The sequence below is a fragment of the Leuciscus leuciscus genome (genome assembly GCF_965113295.1).
Source record: "Leuciscus leuciscus genome assembly, chromosome: 19".
Lineage (NCBI taxonomy): Eukaryota > Metazoa > Chordata > Actinopteri > Cypriniformes > Leuciscidae > Leuciscus > Leuciscus leuciscus.
This window is the reverse complement of record NC_138743.1, coordinates 22773024-22799198: the sequence shown is the minus strand read 5'-3', so window position 1 is coordinate 22799198 and position 26175 is coordinate 22773024. Positions and strand designations below refer to the sequence as shown.

General features: G+C 38.6%; 2 protein-coding genes and 1 long non-coding RNA gene across 3 annotated transcripts in view; 2 read left to right on the top strand and 1 right to left on the bottom strand.

Moving 5' to 3' along the window:
- Positions 1-4758, top strand: part of LOC309481843 — a 370245-nt gene extending 365487 nt beyond the window's left edge. The window contains exons 2-3 of the long non-coding RNA XR_014200107.1: positions 3144-3987; positions 4253-4758. This is a non-coding gene — a long non-coding RNA (uncharacterized lncRNA). The remainder of the gene's footprint in view (positions 1-3143; positions 3988-4252) is intronic.
- The window catches only part of LOC309481799 (uncharacterized protein), a 232292-nt gene that overhangs the window by 16775 nt on the left and 189342 nt on the right, over positions 1-26175 (top strand). The window lies entirely within an intron of this gene.
- oma1 (OMA1 zinc metallopeptidase) lies at positions 7862-25671 on the bottom strand. Its single transcript, XM_082146859.1, has 8 exons — positions 24953-25671; positions 24093-24321; positions 23680-23853; positions 21485-21592; positions 19981-20109; positions 18903-18977; positions 16455-16604; positions 7862-8307 (listed from the first exon to the last, which is right to left on the bottom strand). The coding sequence occupies exons 1-8, from the start codon at positions 25303-25305 to the stop codon at positions 8044-8046; spliced, it is 1482 nt and encodes a 493-aa protein (XP_082002985.1). The 5' UTR covers positions 25306-25671; the 3' UTR covers positions 7862-8043.

Sequence of the window (26175 nt, the reverse complement as noted above, 5' to 3'; positions counted from 1 at the left end):
GACCTCTCCTGCCTTATCTTTCGCTTATCAACATCTCTCCAGTTTAAAAAGCATAGTCTTTGGAATGAACTTTATATTTGTAACTGTATTTTTGGGATGGGTGATACTGTTTCTTTTCAATCTGATACAGCCATTTAACATTAAATACCCTTCTTAACATTACAAAGTCCTAAACTGTTCATTTCAGATTTCAATAACATTCAAAGCAAAACCTAAGCAATTTTGATAAATTCAACTCTTAATTTAAATTAAATTAACATTATTTTGTGTGAACTAATTTGTCATGACCTCGGTCAAGTGCTGCTCTGTCTGTCTGAAACAGATAAACAACTATTTGTTAAAGTTTTTTCTCATTTTGAAGCTTATGATACACAATAGTTTTCATATTAAATAATGAAATGTAGTCACTTGTATGTGGTCATCTTGATACAACATGGGTACAGAAAACATAAATATTTCCAAGATCAAACCAGCCTTTCTGTATTTTAAAACAACACCGAGAGCTCTTCCTGTGCCCATGTGAAGAAAAGCATTTTTTAACATATTAGGAACAGATTTTCCACTTTGAATTATGAAAAACCTCACAGATACAGTGTATTTAAAAAAATGGTGAACACTGGCATAGCGCTATTAATCTCAGAACAATGGCTAAACACACTTACATTTCTCTCTCTTATCTGTAATAGTAGGGGGGAAATGAGTGTGTGAATGTGCTCATCAGATAAGTAGATATCTTTTTTTTTAAATGGATAATGGAAACTGTGCAGTTTTGGAGTCTGATAAGACATATTATAGACGGACATTTATAATATGCTGCAAAAATGGAAAATTCATATTTTAAGATTGATTCTTGTCTCAAAGAACATGTCATCAGCATAATACAACTGGAGGTCCAAACTGTGCCCCCTGGTGGTTAAACTCACAATGTTACACAGTGAATCATAGGGTCCTATTTACACCAGTTTTTTTGTTTGTTTTTTTTGTCTCTTTTGTCCACTTTCCAACCACTTCTTAATATCTTCGAGGGGAGTGTCTATGGGCAGGTAAATGTATGGGCATTTTCAGATCTTTCGATTTAATGGATGAAATAAGCTCACGCAATTTACATATGAACGTGACCGGAGACGACATACAGAGAGAATAAGCTTTCGTTTCTGCTCTGATAGCTGAAAGATCACGTCGAATGCTGTAAGTGTGTGTTAGAAATCAGGAATGGTGAGAGAACATTGTGCTTGTACGTTTTTTTCATTTTCAAACCAAACTTGTGTCTTCCGCCGACAGAATTTTAATTCTGGCTAGCGCGCTTCCCATAATGTTTACGCGTTAGGTCAGTAGGCGAAGAACAGGTGTTTTATTTTTTTGGTGGTTGTTCAAACACATTCGACCACATGAGCGTCTAAGCAATCCGGTCAAATGTGTTTTCGACTACCTCTGGAAGTGGTCAAAAATGGACAAGCTCAAAACGTTTTAGACCCCGTTTACACCTGTATTTACCGTCGTCCACTTGTGATCCGATCGAACTAAAAGCATCTTAATACCAGGTGTAGACCAAGCCTAGTTTACCTGGCCAGTGTATGATTTGATTTATGCTTGGGTTAGTCTAGTGACACTCACACAGAGAACAAAATACCTTCAGACAGTGCAACTAAGTGGCAAGTAAAATATTACACAGAGCAGTATAAATGAAAGTAAAGGCAGCACATTTCCCTAAAGTTCACTTCCTGTGTTTGTTTTGGGGGTTTAATCACTTGTCCGGCATCCCGTTGAGCTTGCATCTAATTTAAACATAAGCTGCGTGTTTAGGTCACAAAACCATGGCAACAGCTGCCGAATTTAAACAGGCACACTTTCTACACACACCTTCAAAGGTCTCCTCCGTCAAGGGAGAATTTTTAAAAGATGTATTTTTACTAAGTGGGTCAGAAGAATCCTGCCCCAAAGGCCATGGTGAGACATTTGCTTATACAGGTAACACAAACAGATGCCGCTACACCAAAACCAGCTGAGCAAACGCTCTACGTGTTGTTTTGCCATTGAAGAACACAGTTTAGCACATTCATTCATAATGCAATATTAAGCAAAACAAAGACATGAAAAGTCAAAGAGAAACAAACAGGATAAAGTGTGCTAAGAACAAGAGATAATTACTGCCAAAACAGCAGCAAAACTACAGACATTGGCACAGATGTAGATAACTGTCAACCACATGCATTGTGGGTCGTGGATTGCAGTTTTGTACTGTGTTGATCAAAACATGTTTTCTACTTTTTCCACAGATGGAGGATTGAACTTTCAGATCAACAGAAGCTGTGTGGGAGTGGTAGTGCAGTGGTATACCAACATTTTGGAAAATGTTGGACACAAGATTTTAGGACAAGAGTCTAAGTTTCTAGCTGGTCAAAGTTGGTTTATATGTTTGATCAGCTAGTGGGGTCCAGGCTAAAGTAGTAGACCTTTGCAGGGTCAACGGTCCTGCTTGAGAAACTCAGTCATCCTAGCTTAAGTTGGTCAAGCTGTTTTATGATAGTAAAAAGGTAGCTGGTTTGTTGTAAAGCAATCTGAGGGTCCTTCTGGAAAAGCCAGGCCAGACCAGCTTAAGTGTCAGCTAGTTTATCGTTCGTTCATTTTGGTTGGGAAGCTCATAATTGCTTGTCCAGGATGGTCAATCAACTAGCTGAGGTATATTACTAGACCTGGTCCTGCTGGAAATCCCACTCATACTATCTTAAGGTGGTCAAGTTGTTTTATGGAACATGGTAGCTGGCTTGTTGGTGATTGATAATCTCTTACCACCTTGACCAAGATAGTCTACCAACTGGGTGAGGTACTACACCATCTTGGTCAAGGTCAGAAGTCCTTCTGGAAAAGCAAGATCAGACCAGCTTAAGGTGGTAGACAGTTTGTTGCTGGTCCATGGTGGTTGAGATGCTCATAATTGCTTACAGTTGCAACCAACTGGCTGCTCAAAGGGCTTGCTGAAAAAACCTGGTCACACCAGCTTAAGGTGTTCTGGATTCTTTATACACTGCGATGGCTCGTTTGTTTTGGTCCACAGTGGTGGAGAAGCTCTTGTTGACTTGACTAGAATGGACTACCAACCTGTTGTAGTCTATTTTGGTCGAGGGTTCGGCCGGAAGAACCAGGGGCCTGTACCATGAAGGTAGCTGAACAAACTCGGGGTTACAGGATTGGTTTTGAGTTGACAAAACCAAACCGATGCAATCAGGCTTTATTGGTACCATGATGCAGCTCATCAACTTTCTCTGTCAACTCAGGCTTTGATCCTAAAGCTATGATTACTCCACGCGCGCGTGCACATAAAAGAGTGACGTCGACACTGAACAACCAATCGCGGGTAGAGCGAGAGCGATATATTTTTCCGCGGAGGAGCAAGAGATAAAAATTCATAATTACGATGAATTTAAATATGTATTCAAGCTCAAAACAATACGGTTTCTGCTGCCAAAGCAAGAGAAGACTGTTGGAGAAAGATTGCTGATTGTTAATGGGTAAGTTAAACAAATACGTTCTATATTTATGTAAAATTATGTATGTATATATATATATATATATATATATATATATATATATATATATATATATATGTATATGTGTGTGTGTGTAGCCTATATGTGTAATATAGCCTATTTTTATAATATATATAAAAAATGTGCATGTATGTAAGAAAGATTAATATTCATTGATTTTTAGATGCAACCCCAAATCCAAATGTTATTGGCAGCAGATAAAGACAAAATATAAAAATATAATTCAAAGTGGTGATATTTACAACAACCTTTTATTACTTTTGTGAACATTTTATCACAAACACTTGTTTGCAGCAAACAGAAATAAAGAGTTAAATTCAGTAAACCAGAATACACTGTGGCGGAGGAGTTGGCTCTGAGTAGGCATAAGGGACGGCCGATTATGGATGTGATTACAGGTGCTGTACAATCTGACCCTGGTGCTGGCTCCTCTAAGCAAGTAAGTATGTGCAATACATTACTACTTTTTTAAAGTTTTAAATATGGCTGACTGTATGTTCTGCAGTAGAGGGAAATACAGTGTCCCTGTTGAAGCCAGCACACATACACAGTCTATTATTTATTAGTGTGGAGGAAATGATGAAGACACTCTGTCTGTGTGTTCTCAGACAGTTGCTGGAATGCACTGGGCTTTTTATTATTGCAAACATTTGAATGTGTGGCATAAAAAAGGGACTGGCCCTTACACATCTCTTTTATTGTAGGATTTTTCACAACCTGCCCCAGAAACTGAGGCCCATACCTCAATGTGCTTCAGAAGAAATGTGTAAGGATTTAAAACCCTTGACATAAATTACAGTCAGTCCTGTGTTTGTAGGAAGTCAAGGAACTTTTTGTGATTTGATGAGCCTCCAGAAAACTTGTAATGATCATGTTTGTGGTGGAATTATGTTTCAGGTGGAAACAGACTCAGTCAGGGCCCTGTACAAAAGGAGTCTTGAACTAGACTGCACACTAAAGGAGACTTGAACTAGACTGTTCACTAAAGGAGCTGGACTGTGAGCTGAGGAGGCTCCAAAAAAAAATATAAAAAAAAATAATTGGAGATCAAACAGCTGGATAAAACTGATCTCAGTATGTGAACTTATTTAACCAAGTAACACTTTAGTATGAATATTTATTAATGCAACTTTGTCTTGCTCTCTTTCTCCCTCCCATCCCACAAAACCAATAAAACAGTTTGAGACCTTTCTTCAGTTTCAATGTGCTTTTATTAAGTGTAATATTGTATGGTGATTGCATCTACATCTGCACATGCTGGGTGGTCCGCTCTGGTGACTCTGAAGCACCGAACAGTTGAAATGTGTCTTTAGGAGGCCAAAGGTCATCTCTATCTTCACTCTGGTTTTACTGAGGGCCACATTGAAGCGGTGCTGTGGCCCTGTCTGAGGGTCATGATAGGGGGTTATTGTGTAGGTTTTTCTATCTCAGTTCAAATTAAGTGTTTTGTACTGTACCAAATTTAACTTGCTTTCCTCAAAGCGCTGACACAACAAAGACTCACGGAAAATTGAGTCAAGCACTGGAGCCAGGCCATTTGGCATCCAAACTTGTGATCATACATTCATGACCACCACAAGTCGTCTGCAGATTAAATGTTTAGTAGATCATTGTTAAATCTTTTATGTTACTATTAATTTAAAGATTCATATCACAGAAAATAATCATCTCACATATTCACATCTCTACCTGAACATTAAGGCTGTGATAGGACTTCCTATTAACATAATCTGCCTCATGTTCCCCTAGAGCAGTGGAGATTGGAGCAATAGACTGCATACATGTTGCAATGACTCTAGGGAATCCTATCATAAGATTAACAGAATAATAATAAAAAAAAATTAAAATAATTCTTAATATACATATTACTTAATACATATAATACATATATATTGTGTTGTATACAATACATGTATTGTATAGTACATTTGTGAAATTTGCTTTTTGAAAAAAAAAAAAAATTGTGTTCATGTGTTGTCACCCTATCAATATATCTTACCGGCAATTTTATAAAAGCTCTCTTTTATGGACATGGTCGATAAATGTCCGGGGAACACTATTAATGAAACTATTCATGTACTCCTGCAGAGCGACCTTGCGAATGGTTCGACAAACCGTGTTTTCCCCTATAGCTTCTGTGCGTCACCCACCGTGCAAGAATGTACCACTTGCAAAAAAAAAAAAAGCAACGCAATATTTGCGGTACAGTAAGTGCATGAATTCGACGTGTTCAATTATTTATGTGCGGCTCTAGAAGTTTGCAAAGATAAGACATTCCTTCCGCGGAAAATCTGTATCTTTCATACAAATAACTATCAGGAAAGGCAAGGGGATTTTGTCTGGCTAAGAACTCTTTCTCTACGAAGTGCTCGTCTAACAATTTGCGCTGAGATGTCACAGAATTTGGAAGAAAAGGTGAAGTCATTGCAACAGACACTGGGAATAAGTTACGTCACCTATATGTTTCTTTGCTCTCAGCTGATTGGTCAAACTTCAGTCTGAGATCTTGAATCCAGAACATAACCTGCCCCGGAGCAGGTTAGCCGTGCAGCGTAAGATACCATGGCAACGAACACCGATTAAAGCCAAGCTACTTTCATAGTACCTAAAACCCAGGGTTGGCGGAATCTAAACTGAAACATAGCTGGCTAGCCACCTAAACCAGCTTCATGGTACAGGCCCCTGGTCACCAGTTTAAGGTGGTTTTGTTTTATGGAATATAGCTTGTTTGTTGGTGGTCAAGAATCTTAAAACGGACTAAGATCGTCTCATTTTGGGATACCATACTTGGTCCATGGTGCATGACATGCACCATTTCTCCTGGCAAACTCTCAAACTCTATGTGTAGCATCAGTGGCTCTTCTGCTGTGGAAAAGCCCAAACAGCCCAAAAATGTATAAAATGTAGACATACAGAGATAAAATCAACACCAATGTGGCATCTCTTAGTGAGAGGCCTTCCCCAGTCTGTATGGAAATAACTGGTGGGCGGGTGAGAGGACAAATATAGCCATCTGCTCAAAAATCTGCCCAGTAAGAGCAAATGCATCACTCTTTTTCTTCGATATGGTGCTTTTGTCCTCCCACATTTTCCCTCGTTAGAGGCCCAGAGTGCAGCGTCACATTTGTCTGACAGACAGAAACATGTTGCACTTTACGGGTACATCACTCTATAAAAAGTGGCCTCTAGGGAAGGAAGCAGCAGCAGCAGATTGGCTGGCTTTATGTCTGCTTGCTTAGATGGTTTGTGCCCTGCCTTTGAATGCAAGTACAAATCAAATAGTTTAAATCCTTACTGTAAAATCAGATAAAGATGACTGAATATGATTAAAGCAAACAATTTACTAAGAACGGATGGCCCCTGCTTATAATGGTGCCATGCTGCACACACGGATTGCGTTTCTTATTCACTAAAGGAATCATGCAAATCAGGTAGAAATGTAACATACCCTCAAAATCAGTGCTCAACACAATTTGTACACAATTGTCTAAGGCTACAGTTGTAAGTAATGCAGTCTTTCTAAAACATTGCCAGCAGCAAAAACAGTACTTTCATATTTGATAATGTTAATTGAACAAATATGAAAAAGTCAGTAAATAACACAGAATTGAAAAGGAAACATTACCACAGGAATACAATGAGATGCTCTTGAGGGTGAACTCACCTCCAGTTCTGGAACAAAAAACCTCTCCAAAAGTGGATGCCGGTGGTACTTCATGTGGGAAGTAGCCCTCCATAATTCACTGCAAACCCTTATTCAGATTTGGGCCAATCAATTATATAACAATGTATACTTATTAAAGCAAATATCATTCACTTCGAAACACTTTGTAAGGTGCTGAAAAATGTACCATTGCTAAATGAAATTAATTTATCTTGAGTGTAATTTCAGTCATGTATTCATTACATCCATAGCCTTCATACACAGTGCAGTTAAGAACGCAAACGTTGGGCTAATTTGCCGTCAGCTGGCCATTGACAAATCCTCTGAAAAATGAAGTGTGTCCACAGCTCCATGCAGCTTTAAAATCAGTGACATTAGCTGCTATACAGCCGAGTTATATCACAGCATAGAACCTATAGGGGACATTAAAGCAAAGGCAGATGTTTGATGAATAATGTACTATACACCATAATGCATTCAACTTCACAGGGGTCTTATGCTAATAACATAATTAAATAGCCCATTTACAATTGCTCCATTATTAACACGAACACACTGCAGCGGATACTTGAATTGAGGGCATAAACTCAAGCATCACACACAAATGATGTACATATGCCTATTCCAAATAATCTCACAGACTATTAGCAGCAGTTGACATAGGCATCAAATGTTTATTAAAGTGACAACTAGTGTAATGGATTCAAAAATAAAAACTGTCCAGTTCTATCCGACGATACTCTCAGGCCTTGTTCAGAGCCAATGGACTTGAAAAAGAGAAGTGAAAAGGAAAGCTTGAATTTGTCCCTGTCAGTCACATTTCATCAAGTCTCATTTACTAAGCAGAGTTTGTGGCAGAGCGGATGTGGCCAGCACTCCCCCCAGCTGAGGCGGAGACCCCTGAGCCGGGACGGGATGGGTTTGAGGGAGTGGCAACATGACTCCAGCTCTCTCTTTCTCAATCTTTTCCTCTTTATCCATCAGCTCTTGTTTTTCAATTTTGTCTAGAAGCAATTGAACGCTCTTGTAAAAAACAACACGGGGGTCAACTTCGGGGAGGGCGGGACAGTCACAGCGTGCACGGAGCTCCAGAGCCTATAACGACACAGAGAATGACACAGATTAATACAGATGGATTTGAGCTTTGCCCTACAAACCTACCATCTCCTCATCTCCACCCAGGGGACGGGACGGATGGACAGTGTAGTGATAAGAAATATGGATGGATGGGAAAGAGTTTTAAACAAATCTCGATGGATGGATGGATGGATGGATGGATATGATATCTAGATAGATTGATTGGAAAAGTTATTAAAAAAATAGATAGTTGGATGGATAGATGGATTGAAATAGTGACATCAAATTTGGATTGGAATAGTTTACATTTACATTTAGTCATTTAGCAGACGCCTTTATCCAAAGCGACTTACAAATTAGGACTAAATTCAGCGAGTCATCATAAAGAGGCAAAAGCAACAACAACGCAGGAAGTGCTCAAAATACGAAGTTCAGGTATTATTCAGAGTAGCATAAGCCTGATAAGTGATGTTTCAAAGGGAAAGGATTTTTTTTTTTTTTTTTTTGAAGAAATGGATTGATGGAATGATGGAAATAGTGATATAAAATCCAGATGGATGGTTTAAAGTAGTTATTGGATGGATGGATGGATGGATGGATGGATGGATGGATGGATGGATGGATGGATGGATGGATGGATGGATGGATGGATGGATGGATGGATGGATGGATGGATGGATGGATGGATGGATGGATGGATGGATGGATGGATGGATGGATGGATGGATGATGGATGGATGGATGGATGGATGGATGGATGGATGGATGGATGGATGGATGGATGGACATTGAAAAGGATCTCTCACATTAAAGGCATCCACATGCGTTTACAAAGACTGATTTGTTTTCTGTCTGTGACCCCTGAACTATAACCTCTGACCTCCATTACGGGTGATGAAGAAACAGCCCTCATAACACTAGATCAATAATGCCTCTTGAAACATAAACAACCAGCACTAGCACAAAGGACACTTAACGTAAAGAATTGTCTAGTTAAATTATTATTCAATTTCTGAACCATCTGCCCAAGGGAGAACATATCAAACTGAGCTGCTAAATACACACTCCATCCAGGAAGACAGGCAGTTTTAAGCAACACCGCAATGTTTGAGAACCAGGCCATTAGGGAAACTTTACAAAACAAATGTCACTCGATGAAAGAGTGGCTGGAATAAAGCTTGAAAACAATTACCCAAGAGGGACACATCAGTAGCATATACTTACGACCAAAGTGACACAGAACACTTTAAGTTTTAAAAAGCAGGTGCATTCTTTATTTTACAGATTAAAACAAAGAAGAAAAAGATTTATGTTAAGTAAACTTGGTACACTAAACCATTTAGTACACTAAACCATTTTCAGAATATTTTCATTATCAAAGATTTAAATTTTTTCTATTTCTTTCTTTGTTCGTGAAGTAATTTAGCTTCAAAAACAATGCCAATAAAGGATGAAACCAGGTTGAATAAATTATAAATATAAATGTGTAAATATATTTTAAATATGTATGATAAACATATGAAAATAATATATAATTTACATTATTATTTATAAAATTAATCATATCAAATATAACATGTGTAACATATACACACATATGTATATACTATTATTTTAATTTAATACAAATCCAATTATACAAAAATCCAATTATAAGTCTATGTCATCTTTCACACTGATGTGAACGTCTTTAAAGTGGTGGTTGATTATGATTTCACTTTTTTAACTTTAGTTAGTGTGTAATGTTGCTGTTTGAGCATAAACAACATCTGCAAAGTTACGACGCTCAAAGTTCAAAGCAAAGTGAGATATTTTCTTTTAAAGGAGTCATGACCTGTAATTTTCACTTTTCCACGAGAAAAAATTTATGTTATGATTGCCTAACGATTATACACTGGCCGGGAAGCCGATATTTAAAAGTGAAGCGTTTGTTTACCCCTGGGTTCGTCAACCAGCCCACGTGCACGCGCACTCAAATACGTGATGTTAATTTCTGCCCGACTTGACGTCAAGTCGGCGCAGGATATACCATATATGGACACCGCAGACCTATGCTGCAGGAAGCCCGCCCTGCCCCTCTCCCCCTCATATTCAGTCGAGCGCCGCCATTACTGAATTCCGATTCGAAGTACGCACTCGACCGTAAAAGATGCAGAAACGTGGCGCACACGTGAGTTGCTCTGTTGTTGACTGTCAGAATCAACATGGAAATGTATTTTCTCTCCCAAGAACGGACCAAGCTATCAGGGACCAGTGGATTAAATTCATTTTTAATGACGCGGTTCCTACAACCCTTCCCACTGGCTTGTCTGTGCTAAACATTTTACAAAAATTGCGTTGCAATGATAAGATCTTTATTCACGCGATCAACAGACTGTCTGTCATCTGCTCAGTCAGTGCTCATCATGCTGCAACCTTTCATGTGATGGAATAGATTTAAATATAATGCTTTAAACGATACTTTTCACGATTTGTTAATCTCGATAGCTGTAATAGTAAAAACGTAGCAAAAGTTTTCGAGAGAGTTCATGTAATACTAGCTATTTCATATGCAAGCATGTCAGCCAATCACAGCAGTGGTCGTTTGCACTGCAGTCTCACAGCAGACACGCCCCTTAAAACAGAGCGTTCAAATCTGAGGCTGAAATCAGGCTTGGAAAAATGGCTTTTATTTATAAATTATGACAATTTTTGATGTAAAAATCATACTAACATTATAAGGGCACCCCAGGCAACATTATAAAATAATAAAACAATCCAGTTCATGACTCCTTTAAAGAAATTGCTTTTTAAGGACTACAACAAACGGCTGGCAGGGACTACACAACATTCCTCCCGGGACAGTGACATCACAAACCCTAAAATTTACATAAACCCCTCACCCGGGAATGCCATAGATTATTAAGACAGAATATGCTAGTCAATGACTAGAAGATAACTACACATAAGCTACATAAATTCACCAACTAACCATTCAGAAATGTTGTCTACATGTTGTCACTTCTTGAGTTTCTCCATCTTTCTGACTTCGGTTTGAACATAAAAGGCTAAAAGTTTTTTACATTTCCAGTGCATGTCTATGTGAGGTAAAAGGACACAAGCTGTTGTATCTCCGCCCTCTGTGCTGGGAGCAGCAGCTCATTTGCATTTAAAGAGACAGACTCAAAAACTGTGCGTTTTTTCTCACCCTCAAAAAGGGACAACTTTAACATGCTATATAAAAATATCTGTGGGGTATTTTGAGCTAAAACTTCACATACACACTCTGGGGACATCAGAGATTTATTTTAAATCTTGTGAAAAGGGCATTATACCACCCCTTTAAGCAGGTCTAGTCCACAGCAATATAGGCCCTGTCCCAAATGGAACCCTAAGCACTCGCGGTCTTCCTCTGAGTCCACACTTTCGCGACGTAATGCCGCTTTGACTGTCGGGAAGAAGTCTGCTGTGGAGTCCGCATCAGTGCGGGCTCGGCAAAAGTGCGCATCAAGGGCGCAAATCGACCACATGGGGGCGCTCGCGAGCACCCTTCTGAGATCTAAAAATGACAAATGGGACACACTGCGGTCTCACGGACTTAACGGACACGCGCACGTGGCAGCCATTGTAAGTCCACAAGACCGAAAGTGCACATGAAGTGTGCCATTTGGGACAGGGCCATACACGTCAACCTGCCTTTGAAAATCTGAACTTCCTTGACAAGTCAGACCAGTTACTCTCAAACAGTCACTCTTATAAAGGTGACGTCTTCAAAATTCACCTGTAACAGGCACCAGAAGACAGACACTCTCTCTCTCTCACACACACACACACGGTAATTCTCATTAGCGAGAACATGGAGGACGACTCTCCATTGGCTCAGGTTAAAGAGGGTGAGAATAGAGAGAAATGGAGGGCGTTTTAAAATAACTTCCCGAAGGAGTAATAGCTTCCACTCAACAACAGAAACACACACGCATTACAGTTGATGGACAATTAGTGTCCTGGCCATCTGTTGCTTATGTGTTTGGAGTCTGTGAGTATGCAGGCAGGACTGTTAAGAGTTCAAGCTCAAGGTCAAGTAAGGCCCCTGCATGCCACTAAAATTCACACATTGACTGTGCTGTTCTACAATATACAGTTTACTCGATAAACGGTACGTTAACCTGAGCTCTTTGTTTAAAGCAAGTGGTTAAGTGTTGGCATCATCCATTTTGCCCCTGCAGGTGGATGCTGTAACTACACCATATGCCTTTCTCTGTTGATGGCCATAGCTGTGAATTGTGAGGGGATGTTTTTGCAAGCAACATATTACAAATTGTAAATATTTCATCATTTTACAGTAGGTGTTTCAGTGCCTGATTTATTTATTTATTTATTTATTTTTTGAAGACTCTTAAAAGTGTGAAAGTGAATTATAATTTTCCATCTGTTGCCTAACATCAGATCTTTAAAGGGGTGCTTGATTATGATTTCACTTTTCTAACTTCAGTTAGTGTGTAATGTTGCTGTTTGAGCATAAACAACACCAGCAAAGTTACGACGCTCAAACTTCAAAGCAAAGGGAGATATTTTATTTTAAAGAAATTGCTTTTTAAGGTCTACAACAAACGGCTGGTAGGGACTACACAACATTCCTCCCGGGTTAGTGACATCATGAACCCTACAATTTACATAAACCCCACCCCCGGGAACGCGATTTATAGATGATCAAGACAGAATACGCTAATCAATGACTAGAAGATAACTACACATAAGCTGGATGGATGGATGGATGGATGGATGGATGGATGGATGGATGGATGGATGGATGGATGGATGGATGGATGGATGGATGGATGGATGGATGGATGGATGGATGGATGGATGGATGGATGGATGGATGGATGGATGGATGGATGGATGGATGGATGGATGGATGGATGGATGGATGGATGCAACTTTAACACGGTTCCATACTTTTGAAGCCTCGTGGCATGTCGTGGCTTTCTAAAAACATGCCTCACAAATTAAAATAAGTCCTATCATGACAACTCTTGGCAGAATTTTAGCATAGTAATGGATATGACAATGTTAATGTATTTGGCCTTGGCTGAATAGATATGCCACGCTGCTTCTGTTGTTGATTATTGCTGTTGTTATAGATTATTGCTGCTGCTGAAGAGCAAGTACAGGAACTTGCTACTGCCAATACATATGCCGATGCGCTGCTGTGAGCGTGTAAGACATATTACGGCTGCTGCACAAATAGTATATATCAATTACCCATAGCAGATCTATACAGGTGGAGCTGGGGAAGGTGGAGTGCGCTGCAAACTGCAAGCTCATTGGCTGCAGATGCAACATGAACCAATCAGCTTGTGCCAAGTAGTAAACGCTGTAAATATCAACAGTTTGGTTCATCAGCCTGCGCCATCAAGAGTTTCATGACAGAACTTGGCATTTAAACTTTTATTTTAATTTTGTATGTGTCTATAGACCTTGCATTTATTTACGCTTCATTGACCTTTGTCTCGAGTTTTTAACCACAAAACAATCATTCTGTGTGAATGGCTGCTAACTAATTGAAAGATAAGCAGCACATTCTTATTTGTTATTTAAGCAGATAGTTTACATCATACATTCAGTTAACAGCAAGTCAAAGAGGACAAGGTTTCAACAGAACTATGCATATGCATTTTATACACTACATTATATTCTTGCTCCATCCATGCAATAAATGCACATTCTTAAATAAGCGACGTTTATAGCGAACTGCTCAGGTATTAAAATTGTATGACCCATTTTCGGCCAAATGACACTTTAAAATGAGTCGGAGCTACAGAAATGTATATTCAGATTTTCAAGTAAATATGAAGATATTCATTAAGATATCCCTGTAATTCGCACCTTGATAGCTTGCAAATATTTCTGCCCGTTTTGGCTCGTGTGATTGTCAGCCTCTGCTTTTCCACAACAGACTGAAGTGCCTCGAGAGTGTATAACACGCTGCGCTGTTACTTTCAGCTTACAAAAGAAAAATACTTCAATTTTCTGATGTTATTTTTTGATTGGCTAGGGCATTCTACAGCACTTCATCAAACCGCTCAACACACTGCACAACTGCCTCAGATTGTTTGTAATCAATGCACAAATCGCAAAAAACTGATTAACTCTAAAAACTGATTGGGTTGGCAAGGCAGAGTTTTTGGGGGGGGGCATTTATTCCAATGCCTAGATCCCTAGATTGACTGCCGACATTTTTTTTTTTATGAGAGGAAATTGCATTTGTTCAGAATCAAGCATAAGATCTTGATGGAGTTCAATTCACGCTCCAACAAATCACTGTCATGAATTGCACTATATATCTTGATGTACCGCATAACAGCTCACATGAATTATTTAGCCTCAATCACTTATGAAGGCTCTCTTCTGTGGCTGAAGGTACTGATCTAAGGATTCCACCATATGAATGTTGAGTTTCATGGATCCTCCAGCCCTTTGTGTTTGGTTTTCCCCTCCAGCAGTAGAGCATTTATTTGTTCATTTCCACAATGAACGTGGTCTAAGGCATGTGTGTAGAAGGTGGAGTTTGCTCCAGAGCAGAGGTCTCCAGACGTCTTGTTAGCTATGGTGAAGTCTGGATTTCAGACGTGTCTGCGAGCCCTACGGTGCGTGTTTCTGATGGGTACTCTTTAAATCAAGAGAACAAAGTACCCACGACGTATTCCTTAAAGGGATAGATATTTTGAAGAATGTCGGTAACCAAACAGTTGATGGACCCCATTGACTTCCATAGTATTTTTTTCCCTACTATGGAAGTCAATGGGGTCCATCAACTGTTTGGTTACCGACATTCTTCAAAATATCTTCTTTTGTGTTCAACAGAACAGAGAAACCCATACAGGTTTAGAACAACACGAGGTTGAGTAAGTGATGACACAATATTCATTTTTGAGTGAACTATCCCTTTAAGTTGAATACAGAAAACAGCTCTGCACTTTTGCATTAATAGTATTGAAAACACCAGTCATATAAACAATCTTATAACATACCTAAACAATAGTCTTTCTTAGAGCTTTCCGTAGCTATTTCCTTGGTTCCATTAAAGCTGAAGATGCTCTTTGGATCATCTCAAATCAGGATGGAGAACCTGATCATCAGGTTCTACACAAATCTGAGGAGTTCATGCAGCTCAAGTGCTGACGTTGTACATAACACTTAAAAACACAATATGTACGATTTTTGGATTAAATTATAAAAAAAAACACTAAAACAATGTTATATATTTTGTTGACTTGTGTACTTACATTATCCCAAATGCTTCCAACATTTAAATGCATAGAAATCAGCAATTTAACCAGTGTCATTGCGTCGTCATATTCGCGTTACCCTTGATTTCCAGTTTTACTTCCGTATAAACCATGAAAACACCAAAGACACTTCAATATATTATGTGTTTTATTAGACAGGTGAGCAACTATTTGGATTCTTTTATCAACAGAAAACTAATCATTGTTATATATAGCTCAACACTGTTAGTCTTATTGATTGAATTCCTTGTTTCCTTGATTTACCGCGAGTAACATATCATTTGGTTATTTGGTGTCCTTTTTTGGAAAGAAACCTAAATTTACCAAGAAAAAAGCTTGCGGAAAACACAGTTTTGTGAGAATCATCCTTCAATCTGATGGTTTACTTTTGTGGATATAGTAAATGATGACAAAATGAATTTGTTATGAAGATAAACGGTGTATGCTTAATTTAACGTTAAGTGTGCGATTGATTATAAAATTAAGCATTCAAATTTTAATCTATTCACAACCCTATTATTTACATTTTCTGATCAATACACTGATAATTGATTTTTCCTTTTATGTGGTACTTTATCTGGTACTTTTAGTCCTCAGAGTCCATACGTTTGCCACTTTTTTAGAGAAGATTGGAAATTACAAGGAAGGACAGGGAAATGGGATTGAGCATGCAACTGGGAAATGATGCATGGGTGCCAAAGCTTAGCATGGTTGAGAATAAGTATGCTAGGCCATGGCTTTAACGGTTCTTTATTCTTAGATAAATTGAAATACCACCATAAATTTAATACTGACGTACATGTTATGGTTTAGCATTTGTGTGGAAAGGTTTCACTCATATAAACCTGTATACTAATGTCTAATGATGCATGTATTTGCTTTTGTGTGCTTTACCTCAGGAACAAGGCGGTCCAACTGTCTGACACGGTTTTGGTGGGAAGGGTGTGTGGACAGCCATTCGGGGATGGTTGGTTGGCCACTCAACTGATCATAGATCTCCATCTGCTGCCAAAACACTGTGGCCGCCCTCACATCAGCACACGCCTGTCAGAAACACACACAAATCTCAAATACACATAAAGAGATGCTTTTCTGGCATGTTAAAGCCCTGCCATCATCAAAGGAAGCAAACAGGGAGATGACACGCACACAACCCGACGGGCGCTCGGAGCTCTGGACAACGTCATTAGCTGGAGCTAAAGCCGAGAGCAGGCTGGCTCACGGACAGCATGAATCATGACTGAGTGGAGCTAGCCATGCAACGTGCCTGTGTCCTTCACCGAGCCGGCTGTGGCAGGCCGGATCTGGGCCCATTTACGAGCAGCAGGCGGCCCGTTATTACTACTATAAGAGATAGAAGGGAATTGACTGTTTCTCCATAATGATGCCAAGCATGGGATCAGGAGACATGCTGACAGGAAGAGCACTACACCGTGAATCAGACCATTGCCACATGCAGAGAAACGCTTTTATGAAGCAGTTTGTAAAGAAACAGTGCCATCTAGAGGTAATGTAGGACCTACGGCTATAAATTACTGATATGTAGGTTCCCCTGAATTGTGTCTCAAGGTTTTAATTTATCCAGTTTTCTAGTCATCATAAGTAAATAGTTATACAGCTTTTATTCAGAGTGGCGTAGAGTTGAAGTGTTTAATTCCTAAGAATGACTTCAAAAGTTACTTTATTTGCAATTTAAGTCAAGCATGTAATACTGTATAAGGCCCCGTTTACATCTGGTATTAAGATACGTTTTTGCAATTTACATATGAACATATGAAATGACGCAAGACCAAGTGTTAGAAATCAGGAATGGTGAGAGAACATTGTGCAGTACGTTATTTGACTTCAGACCAAATTTAGGTCCTCAGCTGTTAAAGTTTAAATCCTGTCTGGCTAGCGCGCTTCCCATAATGTTTACGCATTAGGTCAGGTGGTCTTTTGTGGCCGTTCGAATACATTCGACCACATCAAAGCAATCCGATCAAATGTGTAATCCTGTGCTTTCCAGTCTGTGACAGTTGAGAAAAATTAAGAAAAATAAAGGATAAAGACGTCTGAATAAAGGCGTCTGAAAGTTAGTCATCAGTTTGTGTGTAAATGTAAATTTTTGATCAATGTTTTTTCACTTAAGATGTCATTTCTAGCGAGAAATTACTATTGTAGTCATTACATTTTTACTTAGTTTTCACTAAAGCTTGCTCTTTTTTTCTGTAGATCATTAAACCGTAACACTGCCTCAGAAGTCTGTCCGAAATTCAGTTTCGTGAGGAACCTTTGTGCGCAAACGCTGCCTGCAAAGTCATTGCCTGATAGGGTAGCGAGGCAACAAGTCACTGCCTATGTTTTCGGATGCAGCCACCGTTTACACCCTCTTGTGATCGGGTTGACGAAAACGCTTCTTAATACCAGGTGTAAAAAGAACCAAAGAAAAAAACATATATAACAAAAAATCTTACAGATCATTTATCACATTCATTTTTTTTTTTACATTTTAAGCCAATGCGGCTTAGGCCTGTTTCACACCACACACACACAACAGTTTTGGAATGAATCAGATTTAACTGCAACAAACATAATCACCATGCAATCAAATTTATGTGAGGGGAGGAAAATCTTTTTTTTTTTTTTATGCTTTAAATGCCAATTAATGTACATGCTCTACATTAAACTAAACTTAATTCCAAAGCATAGATATAACAGTGCGGTTATTGTTAACTAAAACAAACTATTAAAAATTGTTTTCAGTAATTGAATTAGAGCTAAAATAAAATAAACTAGAAATATTAGATGGAAAACCTAAACTTAATTAATGAATACATTTAATTAAAAGTACTGAAGATAAAAATTCAAGCTATATAGAAAACAAAAACTAAACAAGTTGAAATTAATAAAAAATTAAAAAAGCTAATTCAAAATATTTATAAATACTATAAAGTATATAAAGATGACTTAAATAACACTGAGCTATAAACTGCATGAATCATCTTGATTTAGTCTGATTCACTGAAAAGAAAGTGTTGTCTGTGTCAATTCATAGAATTTTCACTAAGCGTGACAGACAGTTTTTTTCCCCCAAACAAATTCAGTTACAAGGTGCAAAAATAGGCTTAACACCAAAAGTCTTCTTGAAGCTGTACTTCTGCTACACAGCATTGCGCTGCTTATGCACGCACTGTACATTCAGAAACCTGAATAAACCTATAAGCTGCTTACACTGTGAAACAGAACTTACAGTGCATTTTATGTAGACATTTTATCAGTATGCGTTCCCTTGGAATTGAACCAAAAGCTTGGTGTTGCTACAAGAAGACTGTGTACAGAATCTGATAATATCTGCAGTACCTTGGCAGCCAGCTGTAGCCCAACCTGGTCCGCCTCTGCCTCCAGCTTACGACTGAAGGGCCGGTCAAATAAGAACTACAACACAGACAGAGAAAATCAGAGAGAATATGCAGTTAAATTAGCTATTCTGACAGCGCACACATGAGTTATATTGGGTAAACAGAGGAAGATGGACAGAATAAAGTGAACCATATTTGGAGAACAAAATGACTAGGAGATAAAAAGCCCAACCATTAAAATGTAATTTATTTTAAATATAATAGGCAAAGAAGCTGGAAAAACAAGGAAAGAAAGGGGTGAAAATTTCCACATAAAAAGAGTAGGATAGTACATGGTATCTTAGAAGAAAAACACCATAAAAAAACTGAAGTACAATTAAATTGAAAGTGGGCCTTTGTTTTATGCCTCACAGTGATCCAGAAAATGCTAATTCAATATCCATTTAGAAGACAAATAGATGTAGCTGAATTTAAACTAACCTCAAATTGAAGTCCTTAGAAACCCAAATAAGATCTCCTCTGAGATATTGTTATTGTTTTATAATGGTGGTGAGAGAGTACTTGAGAAGGTTACTTTGAGCTCGAGTGGAGGAGTATAATTGTTGTTTAAAAGGGTCTTTAGGGGATTTTAGAATCAATATTTAAGGAGTGTTTGCATCGTTAATGGACAAACCCAATGTAAACAGAGTCCCATCAATGTCTTAAGGGATAGTTCACCCAAAAATGAAAATTCTGTCATCATATCCTCAACCTCATGTTGTTCCAAACATGTATGAATTTCTTTCCTCTGTTGAACACGAAAGAAGATATTTTGAAGAATGTCCGTAACCAAACAGTTGTGGGGCACCATTGACTTTCATCGTTTTTTTATTCCTACTATGGAAGTCAATGGGGACCAAAAACTGTTTAGTAACCCATATATCATTTTATTTCAAACAGACTCGAAATGAAGTGTCTTGATTAGCTGTGAACATCTCTGATTCAAGACCATCTTTACTTCAGTGAAAACATGTGGAATGAAGGCAGATTAGGAATCGATTGAAAAAGGGTAAAACAGAGATCACAAGGTCAACCGTCACCTGCACTAGTTTGCCCTGAATCCACTGGCCCAGCAGAGCTAAACTGTCCCGAGGACATATGGCCCAGATCGCCGTTAGCAGGACGACAGACAGCAGGTCCACCACGTGAGACAAACTGGCCTGCTCCGCCTGAGAAAGAGAAAGAAATTCAATACAGGCTTTTCTGTCTTTGTTGATTTCGTTGTTTATCTGCTATGCTAATTTGTTTGTATTTTGATGTTAAGAACCATTTTTACTCTTGCTTAGCAGCCCATTCTCTGACAGCATGCCCAATTAGGAACAATGTAGAAAAACAAAGAAAAAGAAACGAGCAATTTAACGACGAGAGACATAATAAATCACACTGAATTGTAATTACAATACCCATTCTACTGAAAGAAGGGCAACAGATATGCCAAAACACATGTCCAAAAGTGGCCAGGTACATGCTGCAAAGTAGATTTGTAATGTAATTATGTCATTTGCATGGGCATAAATTCGTATACCTTTTTTAACCTATTAATATAGCTTACTTGCATTGAAACGTATGGTTTTCACTTTCTTCACCCTTAAACCCATATGTCTGTGTTTTCCCCCCATTATTATTCTTTTAAACATAACTGGTTTATTTTTATTAAATGTCTATGCTGCTCTTTTAGATACAATTTTTAATGACAATGAAACTTAAATCTCGGTTTGGTCCTCACAAATATGTAAAATACTTTTTTGGTATCCTTTGCTGAACAGAAAGAATATGAAAGAAATCATGTGCATCAATTATACTGAGATTGTTTTTCCTCTCAACTGTAGCTACGATCCAAGAATAAAATAATCGTTGATTACAGTGTGCATGCAGGTTTGTAGTATCTGCAACAAGTCAGAAGGAGTCTCATAAGAGCGTCAGCTTGTTGCTGACTTAAAATAACTAAGGAAACACTTGAGTCTAATAAAGTGAGCTTGGCTTTAAAGGGAATGTTCAGTCACAGAATCAATTTAGTTTTTCACAGCCATACCATGTTAGCCCTCATATGAGTGCTAAGCTCCTTCACTCTAACCAGACCCATAAGCATGCAGTGATGCAACAGCTCTGAAACTAAAACATCTCTTTAAACCGAACCCTTAACAGTGCTTAGTGCCTCTGAGACAGGACGCCTACTTCTCTTCATTTAAACCAAGTGAAGAGATGAAAGTCAAACATGACGCACGCAAAAGAGAGATAAAGCTAGCACTTGAATCTAATGAAGGGTGTTTTACTTCCAGAAAAAAGCTGAGAGACACAGCAAAGGAAGTACAAATTTAATTTGATCCAAACTATAAAGGGCCAGAGGCAGTCCGAGGGCCCTACAACCATCTGACAATGTGTGCAGATAGCAGACCATGTAATACAGATATATATTTAAATTGAAATCAAAATGACCCTAAGAGAGATAACTTACAGATATTAATATTACGCTTATTAATATTTACTGATAAAATTACAACAACAAAAAATGTCCAATCGGGTGTTTTTGTGCTGGGGACTTACGGCATGACCAATCAGAGCGTGAGCCATCTCATGTCCCAGTACAAAGACCAGCTGATGAATGTCTGCTACAGCCTGCAGCATTCCTGTGAAGACGAAGATCTCTCCATTCTGAAACACATGCACACACACAATCATTCCAGCTGTGAAATCAGAGTCATTTTCTCCTCTAGTAATCAGTCTCAAGATTTCCTTTAATCATGTGCAGTGAATTAAAAGGTTAGTTCACCCAAAAATTAAATTCTGTCATTAATCAAACACCTCATGTCGTTCCAAACCTGTAAGACTTTCATTCATCTTTGGAACACAAATTAAAGGTGCTCTAAGTGATGCCGGGAGTGTTGACATTCGAATTGTTGTCAAACAAAACGAAGGCTAGCTAGACCCTCCCTCCTCCTCATCCCGTCTCCTCCCTCCTCCCCTCCCTTCCGGGAAGTTCCGGCATAAAGGAAAGTCAAAGTAGTCACTAAAAACAAAGTTAAGTTTTACTGATACTTCATTAAATGTGTAATGTCACCAAGTTAGATAAATACTTTTATATATTGCAGAACAGAATGCAGAAAAAGAGAAACATTGTCTTAAAATCGTTTCGCCACCTGAGGTTATAACTATAACTATAGCTCCCATACAAGGACGCAATAATAGCAAGATAACGTTAGCTTCGCGTTTCCCAATGAGAATAAACAACGGCGGCGGCGTAAACAAATTTAGTCAAAGTTGTCAATAGCCTATAAATGAACATTCAAATCCATAACAAACAGTGGGTGAAAACAATAATTCACACAAATTGTCGCACTTCTGTGAATTTGCTTGACCATTTACAATAGAGATTGATCGCTAGCTGCTAGAAACATATATTGTATTCACCAAAGCTAACGCTGACTGCATAGTTCTAGCTAATTACATCCTTGTGTTGGTTTGGCGAACATGAACGTCAATTTAGAAAGAAAAATGGATTTACCTGTTCTGCAAAAACAGAGCAACTGAATGTCTGATTGGAAGCCCTTCTGCCGGCGGAGTTCTCGCCACATTTCGAGGGTTTTTCCGATGTAAATTCGGGACTTCGCGCGTTCCTTATCCTTGTCCCTCTTCTTTACAATTTGTTCATCGGAACGTCGTCTCTTTAGTCGTGTGTCGGCCATAATTCAAACTTCCCTCTTCATGCTTCTCTCTCGTCTCTCCTCCACACCCCCTTCATGTCCACGGGCACTAACCCCCAAACCACACCCCTCAAATACTTCTTGTCGGTGATTGGCTGGAGCACTGTTTGTTGTGTTTCGTGGTGCGGGTGAGCCCAGTTTGTTTTTGTTGCCGTTTGTGGAGCCTGTGGTGTCTAGAGAGACCGTGTTTTTTTTACAGTGTGTTCAGGGGACAGGCAGCTAGCGGATAGTGAGGAGATGTTTGCTGTATGTGACAAAAAAAATTTTGGCCTAAAAAACGCGTGACATCACTAAGAGCACCTTTAAGAGATTTTTTGTTAAATCTGAGAGCTTTCTGTCCCTCTATAGACAGCTATGCAACTACCACTTCGATGCTTCTCAAAGTTAAAAAAGAGATCGTAAAATTAATCTATATAAAATGAGCGGTTTAGTAAACATTTTCTGAAGAGACTCCATCACTTTATAAGATGAACATACGGAATTTGGCTTTTATTCACATTTAAACACTGATCAGCGAAAAACAGCAGCTCAAACGTGCTGTGTAACACGAGAATGAACCTCATTGGTTCTTTCGAAGTTATTACCCAGTTATTGCAATTACTATAAAAAAAGTACATAGTATGTACATGGGGAACAGGACTGTAAAATAAAGTGCTACCGAATTTATATATTTATTTGTGTATTTATTAATGCTGTCAAATCAATTAAATGCGACTTAATCGCATCTAACATAAAAGTTTTAGTTTACACAAACTACAACTTTTATGTTAGATGCGATTAAGTTTAAGTTAGACGCGATATATTACATTTATATATATTACATATGTATATGTGTGTGTTCGTATATATGCAAACTCTGAGATGGATGTTTTTCTGTGCAGTCAGAGTTGCTTTTAAAAATTGGCAGACGAAAAAGTTATAAGTGGAAAAATTAAAAAACTAAAACAAAACAAAAAACAGTGACCCCTTTAAATTGAATAGAGTTGATTTTTTTATTAGACAAACAATTTGGTTATTATGTTATCAGATATGACTCACTGGCAAAACAAATGCGTTGATGGGTGGGCCGTCAACCACGTGGACGGTCCAGGGGACAGCGGACATCTCAGCAATATCCTTGTTCCTCTTTACCAGAGTCTGAACCAGTAGCTCCACCGCCTGGTGCCTGGGGTCCGATGGAGCAATCAGAGAATCCTTAAACTCCTCCATATACTGAGAGACAGAATAAAGGAGAAAGAGGAGCAAAAGACCATGAAATAAAATTAAATGACTTGAGATATTCTAAACACAATAAAATCAAACATTTTTGGCCCAACTCCAAGCATTTGCATACACTAATAGACTTACCTATTGCTCTGGAAGTATTATTGTTGATCATAAATTCATAGTAACTGCATTGAATAAAAAAAGAAAACTGACTACACAAGTTGTGTGGACTTGAGCAGGCGTACCGCTTCCGCAGTGGACTGAGCCAGTTCCAAGAAGGCCTCCTTGCTGAACAACAGCAGTCGGGTCCTGCCTGTAATGGGAGATTCATCCAGGTGGGTGAGAAAAAGGAGAGAGATGAAGAACAGCAGTCCCGACACAGCTCCCAACAAGTGCCAGCGTCGACGCCATGTCCATTCACGAAACAGCTGCTTTTTATTGGGCGGCAGGGCCATCCACCATTTTCTGATGCTCCTAGAGACCGAGAGAGACACACAAAATCTGAATCAGAGTTCTTATTAAATATTATCTTATACCTCACAAAAAACCAAGAACTTTGGTGTCAATAACTTGCCATACGCTCCCCATTTACTAACCACAGTAAAGACAAGTATTTATGGGGACCACAGTATATAGAAGGACTTTAGGTGGATGAAGTGAATCTAAAGCATTTTTGTAAGTTGTTCAAATGTGCATGTGATGTTCACAACTGTCCAAAAGATTGTTTTAAGTAAATTAATAAAAATGCTAAAACTTTACCAAAACATGATTTTATAATGTCTATTATATATGTACCTGAATACATACTGAAGAGAAAAACTGAATTTAGGACCCAGTGGAACAGTTCATTTGCTCCATATAGAGCTATAAGGCCATCTAGTGGCAATTAGAGTCATGAAATATCATGTTATATTATTATTTTCCCCACAAGAGGACGGAGACACCCAAAATGTGAGATATTTTGAGCTAATTTAACAAGGTTAGTTTGTATTTATGTTGAAAGAATGTGCTTATGTTAGATTATTTATTGATAAAACCTAGTAATTTAAAGTAACTAAAATAAGAATGTACAGTACAGGGAGGAGATGATTTAAGAGTCACCCACCTGCCCAGTATGATGGCGATGAGCTTCTGCAGGGGCTTCAGTACCAGCCACATCAAGGGTGCTGGTACAGCTCTCAGTCTGCCTGAGCTGTGAAACTCACGAGTCGACTGAACGATCACTCGATGAACTGGAGGTCTGAACGCTGTTATACTGCTGTTTAGTCTCAATCTTGACCTCAGACAGAGACACGAAGGAGAAACAGTGATAGATCCTCTTGCTTTCAGATAGGAAGATGAGTTTGTCCTCATCAGATGAGTCCGAGCAGAGGCTAAGAGTGATGGGCGGCAGTGAAAGTGTCTCTGTCCACAACATCTTATCATTGAGTGTAGCCGGAGCAGGTTTATTGACAACATGTCGAGCTTGACCAGGCGAATATGTATCTCCTTCAATATTATTATAAAATTCACTGAACATTCATCTTTACTATTGTTTACTTCATTATTACAGGGGTCAAATGAGACAGTTTATGGGCTCATATGCATGTTAAAAAAGTAATTTCAATGACACTGTCTAGGAAGCAGAAAAAGTCCATTTAAGTCCACATATGGTGCGTTGATCGAGCGGTATTAAACTAAGTAACTTAGACCGCTAAAACGTTCAGTATTGCTACACCTGCTTAATCATACGCATTCATCATTTAAACGAGTATCTGTTTTTAGAAGCCCTCTAAACTCTCTTCTCCTCTTCGTACTTGTACTTCACTGCGACAGTTAAAACACTCCCCCCCGCAAACAACAACACTTCGCCTTGGTTCCGCCCGTCTATCACAGGTCACAGTTAACATACTGTCATTAATCCTTCCATCGTCTTCTGGTCGCTAAATAAAGAATAAATAAACACCTATTTTTGGTTTCGTTTTAGAATTCTATATTTCAGTAGCACTTTTGTGTCCGACTCTGATCTTTACAAGGTCAGGTCTCAACGTCTTGTACGGTACCAATACCAAAAACGATGTATTATCTAGGTGGTACACTTAACAATAAGATACCATCTGTCAATATTAGTTTACTTCATTAGTTAGCATGATTACTAACAATGAAAAATACTTTTACAGCATTTATTACTCTTGCATTATTCAAATCAAAAGTTGTATCCGTTAATATTATTTTAATGGACCTGGCTAACATGAACTAACAATGAACAGTTGTGTTAACCAACGTCAACAAAGAGTAATAATTATTGTAACAAATGTTAGGATTACACATGCAAACCAATGGGATCTT